Raw genomic sequence first — 17,944 nt, forward strand, 5'->3', positions numbered from 1 at the left:
TGGTCTTAACCACCCAGCAGAAAAGTATAAAAACAAAATATAAGAAGTAAAGCCATGCTGTTATGTTGAGCTGTAGGGGACTCAGGTCAACAGTTTCTGACATTGCCAGTCAAGCGGAAGATCCAATACTATTATGAGCTACTGGACTCTTTTAGAATATTTTGCTGAGTTTACATACCTGTAATATTAAAATAACGGAATTTAACAAAAAAAGGGGATACAGATGAATGTCCATTTTGTATCTGCGTATTCAAAGTGGTTAGGATAGATATAGTTACATTCTCTTAATGAATAGAGAGATTTGTTCTAATGGTGTTTGTAAATAAGATATCATGTCCGAATCTTGTACAGCAATTAACCATTAGGAAGAATGTATGCAATGTGTTAATTATGGAAACTGTCCTACCAATTTGATTTGAAACTGTCTCATTGCTATTTGTTTCTCAATAAAATTATAGAAAAAAAAATAGAGGCTGGGGATATAGCTCAGGACAGCATCTTCCTGGCAAGGTTCCAAGTTCCATTCCTTATACAAAAACCAAAACCAACAAACAAAACTCTAAAATTAAATTAAAAAATAGAAGGGCTGAAGTTGGTTGTGGTGGTGCATGTCTGTAATCTTAGCATTCTGGGAAGCTGAAGCATAAAGATCCTAAGTTTTCAAGTCCATCCTGAGAAACTGAGACCCTATCTCAAAAATAGAAAAAGGGTTGGGGATATAGTTCAAGAAGAAGTCCCTGGGTTCAATTCCCAGTTCTGCTGAAATATAAATGCACACGTACATGAGGCTGAGGCTGTAGCTCAGTGTTCTATCACATGTAGGAGGTCCTAGATTTGATCCCCTAGCACTGGAAAATCCCCCAGGAATTCCTACTCTATGGAGTTCAGGCTGGTGAGCAGTGTCACAGGTTAGTGCTCTTGGCAAATCTGGGATCATAAGCACTTGTTTTTAGCGTGGCTGTTGATCTAGGATCACCAATAATAATGCTACTCTCCCTAAGTATCTTGTGAAGTTTTCTTCTGAGATACCATCTCACTTGGGCAAAGCTCAGGAATGACTGGGAACAATGTGAAGAAAGAGAAGGTCTGAATGAGGGGTTACATTTCAGCTCAACCAGATCCTCATGGAAGTCTAGACTAAAGTAAACACTAGGCTGACCTACTCCCGATTAGAAATACTGAAATTCTTTTACAAGCAAGATAAGAAGGAAAATTCTGGAAATGGGATATAAAAGTAGGGAAGAAAACAGATGAGATGCTACTTCAGGAGTTATAGAGTTTGGAAAACATAAAGCTCAGAACTCCTGAGCAAAACCAAATGCTCAACTATTTAATACATCTCTGAGTGCTGGAGAGATAGCTCAGCAGCATAGGTGCTTGCCTGGCAAGTGCAAGGTCCCGAGTTCATTCCCTGGTACAGACAAAAAGAAAAAAAAAAAGAAAGAAAGAAAGAAAGAAAGAAAGAAAGAAAGAAAGAAAGAAAGAAAGAAAGAAAGAAAGAGAAAAAAAATCTCTGGGTGGAATGAAAGAATCAGTAAACTAGGATCATAGAATACAGCAATACAAGATGACAAGATGTGGTGGCTCAGGGCACCCGATCAGGGAGGCTGAGGGATTCCAGGAGTTGGGACAAGAGAATGTCTTCCCTATAGGCTTTAAAATACAGCTGAGGGCCGGCTAGACAGCTCAGTGAACTAAAGCTGAGGTTCAATCCCCGGCTTGCCGTAGGGGCCCCACCCCCAGGGCATGCTAAAACGTTGGTGGTGTGTGTCTGTAATACCAGCACTTGGGAGGCTGAAAACAGGAAGATCAGTATGAGTCTGATCTGTGTAGTGAGACCCTGTAGACCCTGCACTAAAATACATTTAAAAAAAATACAGCTGAGATATTGTTTTATCAATGAGGGGTCTCAAAATGGTAAAGATATAAACTCTCTCCCCAAATTAATCCATTATAATCATTAAAATTCCAAACAAAATCCTAATAAAACTTGTTAAATAAGAGCTGGGCATGATGGTATACATTTGTAACCCTAGTAGTCTGGGGGCTGAGGCCGGAGGACCATGAGGTCAAAGTTGGCTTGGACTATGTTATAGTGAGACCCTATCTCAAGAAAAGAAGTGGAGAATGGAGAGAAGAAGAGAAGTAAAGGAAAAAGAAGAAACATAATTAGAAAGTACATCTGGAATAAGAAAATATATAAGAATAGCAAACTGATGTAGGAGTAAAGGAGAAAAATACATTGTATCAAATTACACATAAAAGCTACATTAAGTGGTGTAGTATTGCTACAAAAATATAAAAAGTTCACAGAACAGAAAATCAAAATATTGATTTTTAGGATATCTGAATAAGAGAAGAGTAGTATTTCAAGATATTGTAGAAGAAAACATATAGAATAAATAATGCTGGGTAGCATGTGATCCTGAGAGGCAGGTACGCTTCTCATTCACGCCATATAGTCTGAAGAACATATAAATATAACTGAAGCACAAGAAAATACAGGCAAATATGTTTATTATTGGTAAATATGGAAGTCTTTTTTGAAATCATAAAATATAAATCATAAAGGAGAAAACTATTATATTTTGACTATCTAAAAAGAAAAAGCCTCTTATAATCTCCAGCACCATTATTTGAGGGTGAAAAAAAAAAAAAAAACCAGTCAACCTAGGTTGAGGGGTGGCTCATTCTGCCTCGGAGTAGACTATGAGATTTGGAGGCCTGTCTGCACCTTTATAATTTCCAGCCAAAAATTAGGGTTTGAGAAGAAGCAAACACTACCCCATTGTCCAGTAGCCCTATAGTCCTACAATCAAGAGTTAACTTGGGTCATAGTTATCAAAGCCAGATCAAAATATCTAGGTTAAGTGGACCAGGGTGCAGGAGAGGAGAAGGCATAGTAAGATGGAGGGTTAGCTGGATATGATAGTGCATGCTTGTAACCCCAGCACTCCAGAGGCTGAGACAAGAGGATCATCATGAGGTTGAGGCCAGACTGGGTTACAAAGTGAGTTCAAAGCCAGCCTCAACTACATAGCAACACTCAAAAAACAAAAATGAAAAACAAACAAACAAAAAAGGACGAAGGGGATCAAAGTCTATGTCTCAGAGACTCCACCCTGCTTTATGTCTAGAGAACACTGGCAAAGCAAAGGGAAACTTGTTATGTGCAGCCATCATAGCCACCACATCCTATGGGGATCAGGTCTGTTCCTTGGGGAGCCTAGAACCCTGTCTTCAGCTACTCTCAACCTACACTTCCAACTTGTGACCTGGCTTATTTCAGAGGACATGTGCCTAATTCAGCAGCGTGAGAGACACATTCAAATGTTAGGAAATCCTGTGCTACTTGATACCTATTGATTAACTGGGTTGAGCATGTGGATCTAGAGTTTAGCGAGGGGATTCTTGGCAAGGGAGGTAAGTGTTATTTTCTAACAGGAAGAAGGGAATATGACAAAGAATGAAGTATATTAAGAAAGCAGGAGAGGGTACCAAGACTGATCATAATTGGAGAATAGTCTCAATGATAGAATAATATTCCAAGAGGCATTGGGAAATCCCTCTGGGTCCCATTTGGCTTTCAGAAATGTTTCAAGATTTTTGTTTGTTTCACGATTTTGAGGGTTAAGAATAAACAGCTATGCATAAAAGCAAGGCACCTAACCCTGAATGAAAGGATGTCACAGGGGTATAGAAGAACCATTGGTCCTGGGGGCGGGGGGAAGGAAAGAGGAGCTTAGATCCATCAAATCTTTTATATCAATATCATAGTAAGATGGAGGGTTAGCTGGGTATGCTGGTGCATGCCTGTAACCCCAGCACTCCAGAGGCTGAGACAAGAGGATCACCATGAGGTTGAGGCCAGTCTGGGTTACACAGTGAGTTCCACTTGTGCACCAAGCATTCAAGGAAGGACAATATGAAGAGACCTCTGCATTTACCCCCATTGCTATACCAACACACATGTAGCAAAGTTACCTACCTCTCACCTCTGAGCTGACACCAGAACAACCCACTCATTTGTCATGAACATAGCACTTTAGAGTATCTTCTAATATTGCAACCCAATTTGAAAGACAGGGTAGGTAGAGATCTGAAAAACTCCAACTTCCCAAGTGGGTACTGTCAGCTAACACAGGTCCAAAGAAGAGAGTAACTCTGCTCCCTTGATGCCCAAGCAACTCCGCTTCCAGCCATGTTTCACTAATTGCAATGATAATCAGCCAGGCTGGATGCAGCCCCACAGAGATTCCATAGAGAAGGGTTCTACTTTCAAATAAGGACCAGTGATTCTGAACACACCTGTGGATTATGTGGCTTCTCTTGAGAGTTCTGATGAAAACTATGGATTCTTTTCTTGGAAAAAATGTACAGTGTACACACAGGTATGCCCTTGTATAAAGTTTCAGCAGTTTTACAAACCTCCCTAAGTCTCAACTTAAGCACTCCTTCCAATGGTAAATCAATCCTTTTCTCATTCCAAAGGTATTCCCTGGGGATGATTAACTGCTAACTTAGATGTCCAACAGGTGAATTAATATTCAGCACTGACCTCTAGTCATTTCACACCATGGTAAATGGCAGAGATGTTGCCTGCATCTAGAAAGAAACAGAGCTCTTAGATCAGTGGTGGCAAATCTATGGCATGTATGCTGAAGCAGGCTGTTTATACCACTGAAAGCTCTAAAAAGTTTGCCCTCAATGTTCTAGAGCAATACTACACTTTTTTTTTTCATACTTTCCTATACCCTTACCAGAAAACCTCAGACACCTCAGGTCTGGACCACAGACACAAACTGACAAGCCAAAAGTCAATCTGATCCAGTATACAACCAGAGCAGTGAGGACAGGGTCAAAACAGTGATGGAGAACTTTTTAGAACTTTCAGGGATGCAAACAGCCCACTGCAGCACATATGCCACAGCTTTGCCACCACCAGTCTAGGTTTTCTTTGTGATAGCAGGAGAAAAGCATGAGGATGGGATCAAAGCTGCAGTGAGCAGGATTTAGATAAAGACTCATCGCTCATTCTAGAGAGACACTTGTTCTTTCTCCACTGTTCCTCTACCTGGAAGGCAGAAGCTGCTGGACAGTGAGCCTTTGCAACTACTCAACTTCTCAATGTCTCCCTTTTAATCAGTAAAATAACACTGAGGCTAATGATGATAGCAGCAGTTATTAAACATCATCTTGTGCAAACCATGCACTGTGCTATAATCTTTAGACCTAAGTAATTTCACCAACAATCAAATGAGATAGGCACTCCTGTTATCCTGTGTACAGATTAGAAAACTGAGACTGGAAGTTAAGTAGTTTTAAAAACCTATGTTTTTAATTTTTTTATACAGGGTCTTACTTATTGTCCAGGTTGGCCTTGAACTTGTGATTCTCCTAGCTCAACTGCCTGAATAGCAGAGATTATAGTCATGTATCACCATACCTGATTCAAACCTAATTCTTTTTTTAAAAAAATCTAATTCTTTAAAAAAATTTAATCTAATTAATTTTTTAATGTATTTACTACAGAGTCTACAGGGTCTCACTATATTTATTGGACTCATAGTGATCCTCTTGTTTTCAGACTTCCAAGTGCTGGGATTACAGACATGCACCACCCGGCCCAGTCTCAATCACCCTCTCAGCACGCCCAGGGGCGGGGCCAGCAGACACTCCGGAGGATCAACCCAGCCACTGTACTCTGCCTAAGCAGGTAGGTGCTTTAGTCTGCTGAGCTATGGGGCCAGCGCTCAAATCTAGTTCTTTTAACCTCCACTTTCATTGCTCCTTCCCCAAAGACCAAAACTTAGACCAAGGTCTTAAAAATGCTCCAGAGTGATGTCTCTATCTCATCCCCTGCCCACTGAGTAGTAGCCTGCTTTTTTTTTGGTTTGTTTCTTTTCAGATTTTTTTTTTTTTTTTTTTTTTTTTTTTTTTTTGAGATAGGGTCTCACTGTGTAATTCAGACTGGCCTCACATTGATGGTAATCCTCTTGCCCCACCTCCTGAGCTCCAGTATTACAGGAGTATACCACCACCCGAGGCTAGAAGTATAGTTCTTAAAAGAGGCTCAATTTGGGGAATCTTTGAGTTCTACCTCCTATATCACTTCGTTTTTTGAATTTCTAGTCCATAGCTCCAATTTTATTCAGGAGCTTAAAATGATTTAAGCTCAGCTGAAGCCAGGAACCTTATTTCTACTTTAGGTTTAGAATCAGGATTAGGCTTTTTCATCCCTGAAAAGTTGTTCATGGGAATAGTTGTCATCATTCCCATTTTAAAGATTTGAGGAGAATGAGGAACAGGGGTTATCAGAGGAGCTAGAATTTGGCAGTGTTACCAGTGGTGCTGGTATTCTGTGGAGGCTGGGTTTCACCAGGCACTTCCTAACCTCAGCATTTGGGAATAGGGTGTATTTCTGTTCAAACAACTACTCTCCCTTTACTCATATGAGATAAGTACCCAGCTCACCAAAAGAAAGGCCCAGAATGCTATTTATCATGGTACCCAGTGATCAAGGGGCGCCCAAGTACATGGTGAATGGATAAAGCTCCAACCAATGGTTCTTTTGGGGACAGTTGGAGGCTTGGTGGATATTAACCTATCTTCTGAGTTCAGTGCTACTAGTTATTGCCTCAGAACCTCATAAGGAGAAGAAATAGCTCAGCAGAGATGTTGAGGCATCTACAGAGGTAAAAGGTATAGAAAGTTAAAGCAGTTGTGCTGAAAATTGATTCATATTCAAGGCCTCTGTTAGGCCTTGAAATGAAAACAAAGAAAACAACAGAGAAGAAGGGCAGAGTTTGAAGGGGGCAGCAGTAGTTTGCACTATCAAGGGAGAACTCTTTAGAGAAGTTAGATAGAGCTGAGGCTTAACTTGTAAGCCAGAGGTAAGATAAAGAGAATAGGGGCTGGGGAGACAGCTCAGTGGCATAAATGCCTTCTTGGAAAGCACAAGGCCGAGTTCAATCCCTGGTACCACCACCAAAAAAAAAAAAAAAAAAAAAAAAAGATAAAGGAGAATTGAATCTTCATTCATTCATAGAGGAGGAGGAGGGAATTCAGCCCCAGAGGCTGACTCCTAGAAGTGGCCCAGACTAGAGACCAGTCATTTAGTCATCAGATGTTTATTATCTTGACTGGGCACTGGGGAGACTACAGTGAATCTTACCCACAGTATTAGACCATCAAGAGAAAAAAATGAACAAGAAAACTTGGGCAGTGGTGGACACAACAAAGAAAACAACAGAGAAGAAGGGCAGAGTTTGAAGGGGGCAGCAGTAGTTTGCACTATCAAGGGAGACCTCTTTAGAGAAGTTAGAGCTGAGGCTTAACTGTGGCCAGCCATGAGGATCTGGGGGAAATACATTCTAGGAAGAGAGAAGAGCAAAGCCAAAGGCCCTTGGATAACTGGTTCCAAGCACTTAAGAAACAAAGGCAACCATATGGCATGAAAGAAATTACAAGGGAGTGAAAGGAAAGAGAGAAAGCTGGAGAGTTAGTGAGGGCCAGATCCTGGTGATCTTGTAACTACAGAGAAAGTTAATTTTTTAATCCTAAATGAGTGGGAAGCAGGGAAGTGACACCATCTAATTAACTACCCGCTCCTTGCAGATTGAGCACAGGGCCTTGCACATACTAGGAAAATGCTTGGCCTTTAAGCTATATCCTTAGCCTTTCTAATTTTTATTTTTTTTTTTTTGAGACAGTTTAAGTTGCCCAGGCTAGTCTCAAACTTGCAATCCTCCTGCCTCAGCCACCCAAGTAACTGGAATTATGGGTGTGTGCCATAATGACTGGTTCCAATGAACATTTATTCATTTTTTATTTTAGGGGTCTACAGGTGTTTAGGTTCTCACTATTAGATCAGACTCGTAGCAATCCGCATGTTTACAGCCTCCCAAGAGTTGGTATTTCAGGCACACGCCACTATGCCCAGTCTCAATGGCCATCTCAGTGTGTCCCAGGGGGCGGGGCCTGCTTGGCAGGCCCAGGGATCGAACCCCTGGCCCCTGTGCCTGCTTGCAAGCGCTTTAATCCACTGAGCTATTTGGCCAGCCCCTGCAACAAACATTTTAAAAAATATTATTCTGGCCACTGTATGGAGAATGAATTGCAGAAGGCAGAACAGCAGTAGGGAGACCACTGGGAAGGCATTAGGTAAGAAAAAGGGTGGTCATATAGTTTGTTGTTCAAACTAGAATACTTGTGCAAGTAAACAGGAATGCTACAAAAATGAAGCAAGAACAATAGGAATAACCATGGTTATCTCAGGCAAAGTGGGACATAATTGACACCCTAGATACAACAGGCCAGAGCAATAGTTTTCCTGGAGCAGCAGAATCATATCACCTGGGAATTTATTAGAAATGCACATTCTCAGGTTCTACCCTAGAACTGCTGAATCAGAAAATGGAGTTAGGCCTAGGCCTAGCAGGGTTTTTGTTATGTGTATGCGTGTGCATGTGTGGTATGAGAGATGGAACTCAAGTGTGTCTCACATATGCTAAGCAAGTACTGTACTCCCTGAGCTGCTACACTCCCAGTTGATGCATTATTAGGTATTTTAACAAATATTTCAGTAAATTCTGAACTGGCTGAAGTCTGACAACCACTGGGCTAGGGTGACAGTGATGCAGGGGAAAATTTGTGGCCAGGTGCTTTTGAAGGAAATTAGTGTTTGATATGAGCTATTTGTTTTTGGTTTGGACAATCTGAGTACATGGTATTCTTTACTGCAACGTGCAAAACTGGGGTGGGGGGATGGGTTTTGTGATGGAATTAAGCATCAGATAGGTGAAGTCAAGAGTATAGACATAGGCCTTTTTTCTCTGGGCTCTCAAAAATGAGGAAGCAGTTCTACCAGTCCAAGTGAGAGATTCACAGGGTGACCCAAGCTTAGTACTCACTTTCCTTCTTAGGAGGCCCCAATTTTAGAGGCAGGACTTTTCTCAATAAGGCTGCTCTGCATGACAGTTCAAGTCTTGGCTCAAGAATGACTGCAGAGGAAAAGCTGAGTACCAACCCCAAAGCTAAGTCTTACTCACTGGCTGCTCAGGTGAAAACACTTTATGAAGATAAAAGGAGATGCTTATAGGTAGGGAATCAAGGGCTGGGCCCTGACCTGGGAGCTCCTCTTTTGGGACACCCCAAGAGTTGTCACTGACAAAGCTAGCTGCAGTCTACTCACCCTGAACTGGCACTGTCATAGGCAGCTCAACAGGTTTTAGCAGTTTTGCTAAGGCAGTCTGCTTCAGACAACAGCTCCTAACTCCAAGAGAAGTCAACTTTCTATATGGAGCCAGACCTCTGGCCTGGTGGCTCATCCATGATCATTTGGATTTTGTTTATTTTATAGTTATAGCATACACAGGGAACAGAAAGCCCTTATTTCTGGGCCTGCTGGCATGGGATGCACACCCTCAGTGACACCCTGGCAGTACATGGATGAAGGACAAGAGTATGTGAACACTGTTCTTGTAGTGGTGTTAAGAGCAAGTAGAAGCCAGAAAGGGACAGACAAGCTAAGTTCTAGACTAGGAATTTTTAACCTTGGGGCTAGAGGTCTGTGAAACAGCTGAGAAAGCCTTGTTTTTGTCACAATTTCAAACCTAAGACTCTAGAATTTAAAATTAAAGAACTTTAGTGGGTCTCACACTTCATCAACATCAGAATTACCTGGAAGACTTGTTACAATAGGGATTGCCAAGCCCCAGACTCAGAGTTCTGATTAGGTAGGTAGATCTGGGGTAGGGTTCAAGAAGGTGTACTTCCAACAATTTCCAGGGGAAAGCTACTACTCTTGGTTAAGGGTCCACACTTTTAGAACCATGCTTTAGAGGATACAAAAAAATCATGAAAGGTTTCAAATTCAAATTATGATCATCCCTTTCCAGAAAAGAGTTCTTCTAACAGATGTCACAGCCTTCTAAAGCACCCCTAAATCCCAAGAAATTTGAGATTTTAGTTTTGGAAGAAGCATTTGGAATAAGACTCTAGACCTTTCCTTGAAGGTCATGAAACATCTGCAAAATAGTATTTTAGAGGGCACAGAAAAATGCCTCCAAAAATTTAAAAGCCCAAGAAAAACTCAGCTGGAAATGACAAAACTGATTTTAGCTGATCCAATTAGTGGGCCAACTGTTGGTGAATAAGGAGGTTTAGAGAATCTGAAAGCACCCAGCTTCTCTCCTACTAGAGTCTGCCTCTTCCTGACCCCTGTTGTTGAGCTAACATCTAAAGCCACATGATATTAGACTGAAGATCTGCTGTAAGGAAGAAAATGTATTCTCAAGGAACTAGTATCTGGGAAACAGGAGAAGGAAATTGACAACTCAGCAAAATAAAGTTCAAGACCCTCATTCATAGAACACTTTGTTCAGGTCTTTGGCAGGAATAGTACTCAGGGCCACACTTACTTTAAGCAAGAGCAGTAGAAAAAGCTATTTAATAGTTTCCTTGAGACTTGCTCTGAGGAAGTCATTCCCCCATGAAAGGGAGGAAGAAACGAAAATGTGGATTCATTTATGAATCAACTTCCAGAACAGGAAATGTGGCTTTTGAGCTATGCAGAACTCTGCTGTATAGGCAACACTGGTTGTACTGTCCTGCTAAATATGCCATGAGGGTCTGGGTGTGGTAGTGCACATCCATAATCCCAGAACTCCAGATAGGAAGGCAGGATTGCTATGGGTTCAGGGCCAACCTGGGCTATCTAGTGAGTATAAGGCCTAGCTGAACTATATAGCAATACCCTGTTTCAAACCAAATTCAACCCAACCCAACCCAACCCGACCAGACCAGACATCAAAGGAGACATTACATATTAGGGAATGTGGAGGCAGAACCCTATAAAACAGCTAGTAAGGGTAACTGAGATCATGGATGTACTTTGATATCAGCCTACCTGGACTTTGAATTCTTACTGTAGAGCACTCAGTATGTAAATTTTTCTGTACCTTATTGTTCTCATCTGTAAAATGGGGCAATAATAGTGCTTATCTCACAGGGTTGCAGTAAGAATGAAATGACATAACCTAGGCAAAAATACTCAGCTTTGGGCCTTGAGTATTTTAAGCACTCAATGTTTTTTTAAAAAATGATGAGTTTAGAAAAATTTAGGATGGTGGCATCCTTAGTGCCACTGCCAGTCTCCATGGGAGGCTCACTGAATTCTGTGGTGTAAGTCCAGAAGGATGAGTGAGACAGGTTGCTAAAGATAGGGGATTAACTGAATCACCTTGCTGGCTATAAGCTGGAGATATCCTGTTCTTTTAAACACTGCAATATTCAATGAATCCATTTTGTTTCCTTACTGCCAATTTAAATATCTAGTGGCCTAATATGAATAAATCAGAGTTAGTGAAAATCTATGTTGGTAGAAAACTAGAGATGTATAAGATTAAGGTGGAATCCCCATTTTCAGGGGGAAAAAAAAATGTGGTTCCTCTGACTTAAGTTCCAGAAGTGTAGCACATCATGAAATGAGTGGTAGAAGTATGTGCTGGCCTTGAGAACAGCTAGAAGTCTGATCCTTTCTTCTGATCTTAAATGAGCAGAAATTCTCTCAAAACCCAGTACCTCAAATCAAGAAGTCCTATTAGCAACAAGGAGATTTCTAAAAACCATGCAAAAGAGCCAAAATATATTACATACCACATGGTCAAATAAAAGTTTATATCCAGTGAAGGTGGGAATAAGAAGATATTGACAATTATATCATGTTAGAAAAGGAAGTGCTAAAGCAAAGTGACACAACATTCATGAACTTGTTATGCTGGGATCCTTTCTTGAGGAGCCTTATGGCCCTATTAGCTTTGCTTTTAATTCATACTGATCTCATGTCTAGGATGTTCCCTTATGGCCCTGCTGTAAGGCCTCACCTCAAGGCCTCTTATTCTCAAACTGACCGCTGGACATATTTATCATGATCCTGTTTGGAGTCTTTTAAATATTAAGGCCACAGGACAGTTACAAATGGGCCTGGTCCCTGGCTTTTTACTCCCATATATTCACCAGAATCAAATCTTGGCTAGTTTTCACCACATGTTCATGTTCTTCAGAACATTTCTCTCAGACTGGGACCCAGGGATTTATCTTACCCCATCTTGAAGAGAGGGCAGAATCTGGCCTTTTTCAAGAAGTACTTACCTGTCTTTTTTGTGATCCTAAAATCAGATGCACTGTAGAAATTAAGGGAAAACTACTTTCTTAGGCATTCCACCCACCTCTCCAAAAACAGTGGCCCCTTGGATTTAATACTGGGGATAAAACCTAGGGCCTTTTGCTAGGATGAAAGGCATGTACCAGCACCTCCAGGTTGGCTTTGACTTTTGATAGTAAAATTCCTTATTTATTTTTTTGAGGTACCAGGGATTGAACTCAGGACCTTGTGCTTGCCAGGCAGGCACTTATTCTACTGAGCTATCTCCCTGGCCCCATCTTCATTGTTTTTATGATTTGGTAGTTGTCAGGTGTGGAAATTATTCCCAATCCTATTGTTCTTTACAAATGGGCTATTTTAGCAAGAAAACCAACAAAACAGTAATTACAATAACAAATTCTTTTAGGATTCATCTAGGAAAGGCTGAAAATCTAATATTATGAATCATGCATCAGTTTTTAGAATATAATGATTATCATGTATATTTAAATAACATTGGAAGATATACCACAGTATAATTTTTGCCAGGAACCTTAGATATCTACTTAATTCCAGCCTTTCTTATAACTAGTAAGAAAGTAAGTAAAAGCATCAAAAATGATAAAATGGAGCAAGCCACAAATAAAATATCAAATTCAGCTGGGTGTGGTGGTACACGCCTGTAATCCCTGCACTTGGGAGGCTGAGGTAGGCAAATCAATGGAAATTTGAGATAGCCTGGGTTAGATAGGAAGTTCAAGGCCAGCCTGCTTTACAAAACACCCATTTCAAAAATAACCAATTTCAAACTCTACTCCCAATTGAGAAAAATACATACTTGAGGTCTTTGCTGGTTTTTGAACTTAAAATGTGAAGTAGTTCTCTTCAGTTAATCTACTCTTCTAGGAGTTTCAAATGAAACTATACTGAAAAAACCACATGTGGTGGTGCACCCCTGTAACCTCAGTACTTGGGAGGTTGATAAAAAGGACTACCATGAGTTTGAGGCTGGCCTGGGCTAAACTGTGAGTTCAAGGCTAGTCTGAACTATATAAAGAGACCCTGTTTCAAGAACCACCTCCCCCCAAAAAAAATCCTGAAAGATCATCCTTTTGTCATGACTTTTAAAGTTTTTTTGTTTGTTCACTTTGGTTTTGGGGATTAAATCCAGGATCTGGAGCATGCTACACAAGTGCTCTGCCACTGAGCTACAATCCCAGGCCCAAAGGTTCTTATTCTAAAGCACAACTTCTATTTTCTGTACAGGATTCTATCTCTTGTGATGGACTCACCTGTAATCTTTTTTACTATCCTAAGTCAACTTCAAATTTAAAGTAACAGGAAACAGAAAACCTTCCACAGTAAATAACATGATCTATAGGAAAAATTTTTCCTTCTCCAATTTTGATGGCTTCACTAACTCTTGTACCATCAGAAAAAAAAAACAGACCCAAGAAGACAGACAGGGGAACTATTCATCACGTAAAATTTTGTTTTGTTTTTCTTTTTTGGCAGTACCGGGGATTGAACTCAGGTCCTTATGCTTGCCAGGGAAGTGCTTATTTCACTGCCATCTCACCAGCCCTCATTACATAAAATTTTGAAAAACAATTTTTTTAACAAAATAGAAAATAATTTTTTTTTACAGCTTAAGAGAAGTGTCACACCCAATTAATGATTATAATGGGCAAGTAATAAATAGTATACCTTCTTCCTAGTCCTAAAGAATTTTCATTACAAATAAAAATCAAAGAGCCACCCAGTCCCCCCCAAAGCACTGAAACAAAAGACTGATCTGTTTATATAGTCACATGAAAAATAAACATCTTTATTTTTTGCCTACTTTATTTCATTTTTTCAAATAAAATTTAAATCTGTACAAAGTATACTGTTACAGTATATATTTTGTAAGAATCAATGCCTAAAAGAATCACAATACTTCAATAAGCAGTACAGCAGACCTCGCTAGTTTCAGCTTTGATATTGAACAAACTCAAGCCGGCTGATGCACAACACGTTTGCTTGGTTTCCACATGGTGAGTTCCCAGCACTGAGATGGGAGAACATGACAGCAAATATGGTTATATTACAGCCCAACACACTGCGCTTCTTCTTGTGATAATAACTGCACATATTTAATACAGAATGCTCAAATTTACTTTTTAAATTGCATTTGCTTATTTTTAGTTGGCAAAATTCAACATTCTTGAATGGGGTCCCCAAACAGTGCAAATTAATGATATTCTACTATATATTGGCACATCTCCAATAAGGATTAACTTGTAAACTCAAAAAATATCAACAACTTCATCCTAAATTTTAACTAATGTACATCTGGTCCATTTAACCAAAGTCATTTTTGGAAAGATATTAAAGAACAATTCTATTTCTGAAAGAATATTATTTTGACCATTCTTTAGAGAAGATAAATTTTTAAATTGTCATTAAAATGTTTTACTATAAAAATTTTACAAACTTGATTAGAAATTTCAAGATGATGATTCACAGCAGACAAATACAAACTGTTTATATTCCAACAATACCTACTCTTAGACTTTCAAATAGAGCACAACCATGTCAGCTGTGTTAACTAAAATTCTGAACAGTGTACTAAATTTATAAGTGGTGCTGGGTCTAGCAAGTGTAAATACACAGTATATTTCAAAGAAAAGAATTGTCTTCTTTATACTTTATTTGTTTTCCCATAAGGAAACATTAATGTTTACATTCTTTAATAAAGTTAATCTTACATCAGAATATAACTTAATACTGTCAGCAACAGGGACCACACACAGTAAATAAGAAGCACATTTAAAATAAGTCTGAATTCACACAGATTAACATTTGTTGGTTAATAAAATATTGACAGTATTACAATCTTACAATATTTACAGTAAGAAAAATCTAGAGTAATATATACCTTTCACAGCAGGATTCCTTTTTAAAAATTTCTTCCAGTTTGGGATTGTGTACACACGAAAAGCTCAAAATAAAGCAACTCTGCAATATAATCTTAAAATAATGGCTACTAGGGGAAAAATTCTATCACAACCATTGAAAATAATGGTGACTTCTCACGGAGTCTGTGGCATCTGAGAACCTAGTTAATTAACCAAAGTCTTGCTCAAACCAGCCTCAGTTACCCAGATTAAAGCTGCAGAACTCCGGCCTTCCCTGACTGCTGAAAACCCAACAGATTTCCTCATCATGCTATAAGAAAAGAGGGAAAATTGGTTTCAGCTCATACCTCATGGCTGGAAGCCTCCGGCCAGTGCACATTCCCTAAATTATGTTAAAACAGGGCCTATTTCATTCCCTTAGTATCACAAGAGTTCATCCTCCAATCACAGTGCATCCTGACACCAAGCTCACTCATTCCTTAACCCTTGTGCACTGGGATAAGGCATGAATTTGGCCCATATAATATACATCAGTATTTCAGAGACTTGGGACCGGGGCAAAGAAACAGACTAGTGTAGTTTGCATTGAGATTTAACAGGAAAAATGGGAAGTGATGCACATTTCCAATTAGAATGACAAGAAGACCCACATCCCTAAACTGGAACTTGGCCAGGGCATCAGAGTTAGCACCCCCCTCTCTGAGTACCACAAGCAATTTGCATGTGTGCTCTAGGTCTCCACTAAAAGAGAGCATCTACGTTGAGTAACACAGTGTGGGACATTAGTTCAGTGACGACTCCCAAGAACGCAGATACAATTCTTGAATCTGGGGCTGTCTACAGCACCTGAGGTCAATCATCCGAGCTGTGATCTGTCCCAACCCTGCTTACATTATCTGATGGGCACAGAGCACTCAGGGATACGGCTGCTGGCTACTTTGGACTCTAGATCTCACAGGTAATCAACAGGTATCTGGGATTGAATTAGCAAACTGTACCATGGCTCCCTAAACAGACACTGTCAGGTTTGAAATCATGTCAAGCATGAATCTTCACTGTCAGGTCGGAAATCAAAGTGGGAGAATTCCCACATCAGCCAAGGTTATTTTGTCAAAACCTTAGAGGAGTTGGACAGTTTTTCACGTTGCAAGTGATTAGTGTATTTACTTCAGTCAAGCTGGATTGAAAAACCAGACTGATCTATTTAGTTTTGTTTTTGATTCTTACAGATGTGCTAACCCAAAGCTGTTGTATTTGGGTTAAATACACTGACAGAGAAAATTCAAACAACAAAAGTTTTCAGCAAACTTCTGTGGTATATTCTTTTTGGAAGTCAATGCAAGATCTAAGGTATTTCTACCCAACAAGGTCTGTTTAAGTGTTTAATGTTACTTCCTTTTTGGTCCTATACAGAATGCTATGACTTCTATATAGGTCTGAATGCTGCTCCATGTAGATTCCTTCTGTATATCTAAAAATATATACTTCTCAGTAGTTCAATACATGGTTAATCTTCCAACAGAGGAAGATTTTTGTAATCACATGTTGCAAAGTAGAAAAACATCTCCTTTCTAAGAAAGGAAATATACTTTCCTATTGTACACTTTTGAATAAGCCCAAAGGCATGCACCAAAAATCATTATTAAAACTAACACATGCACTAAAATGGTGTAGAGTTAGACTTAAAGTGCTGCTTCTTGATTTTTAAATTTGACTAAATTTGACATTTTGTCAGTTGTTGACTCAAAGATTCCCCCACCCCCCAATCCCATGGCATCAAGAAAGTAAAAAGTATGCATAAATCTTTATCCTTTACATGGGGGGAAGAACGGATATATCAACTATCCTATTTATAAACTGGATTTCCAGTTTCAAATAAAATCAATATTTACTGGTAAAAATGGTCAAAGCTAATTTACCCAAACAAATATTTCTAGTAAATAATGTTCTACATAGAGAATAATTTACTTTGGTTTTTATGTACCTTCTCAAAAATAATACTAGTGTCCCATACATATATCACCATACCATACTGATGTGTTCCAGCAATTGTAAGGCAAATCTTTTTTCCCTAGTGACATCTTGTTTCCCAATAGACAAAACTAAAATCTTTTGGTGAAGAAGGAGTTAAGATAATGGTTAACCCCTTGGCATCCTGAGCATTGTGGTTTATCAAACTCTACCCTGCTAGAAGTTGTCAGGCACCCTAACCCCTGCCTTGAACCAAAAATGGCTCCCATATCTAGAGATGCCCTGACTCCTTATGTAAGTAGCTCTCAGAACTCTGCTTCTTTTTTCTTTCTGTCTCGATGTTAAAACATCTAACAAAGCTGGTTGCAATGTCACATTTTGCTAGTAGGGGCCACCATCTAATAACTGCAATATAAAATGTTTTAAGCCAATAGTTCCTAATCTTATCAAATATTCACATTAGAAATTTCTCTACACAATTTACTTGGAACATAGATCCTTAACTTAGGTTTCAGAAAATGTGTGATGCCCCTGAGGTTGTATGCAAAATTATCTATGTATGTGCATATTTTTCCTCCTTGGGGAGAGGGTCCATCACTTCTGTCAGATTATCAAAGGTACCTGTGATCCCCAAAAAGGATTACAGGGAGTTGGAGGGATACCCGTAATTCATTTTATACCATGATTGGAAACTGGGGGCAAAAAATGAAAAACAGCCTCTAAAAAGAGGTGAGGGAGGCAAATGTTGATCTCTCTCTTTATTCTTATTTGGGAATTAAATCCTTCCAACTAGGAAAAAAATTAATTAAGCTGGCTAAACTCCACTTAAAAATAAAGCCACTTTCTAAAATTTTTTGATTTTCCATATGTGGTAAATTTAGTCTCCAAGAAAAAGTTTGGAGACTGAATTCCCTCTTTCCCTAAAGGA

General features: G+C 39.4%; 1 protein-coding gene and 1 long non-coding RNA gene across 2 annotated transcripts in view; both read right to left on the bottom strand.

Annotated features, from left to right (window-relative positions):
* The window catches only part of LOC111813163, a 60,603-nt gene that overhangs the window by 25,994 nt on the left and 16,665 nt on the right, over positions 1 to 17,944 (bottom strand). The gene's annotated exons all lie outside the window — the stretch shown is intronic.
* On the bottom strand, positions 13,950 to 17,938 carry Igip (IgA inducing protein). Its single transcript, XM_004643234.3, has one exon. It carries the CDS (start codon positions 14,276 to 14,278, stop codon positions 14,117 to 14,119), a length of 162 nt encoding a protein of 53 aa, XP_004643291.1. The 5' UTR covers positions 14,279 to 17,938; the 3' UTR covers positions 13,950 to 14,116.

Source organism: Octodon degus, unplaced genomic scaffold (assembly GCF_000260255.1).
Source record: "Octodon degus isolate 3935 unplaced genomic scaffold, OctDeg1.0 scaffold00169, whole genome shotgun sequence".
Taxonomy (NCBI): domain Eukaryota; kingdom Metazoa; phylum Chordata; class Mammalia; order Rodentia; family Octodontidae; genus Octodon; species Octodon degus.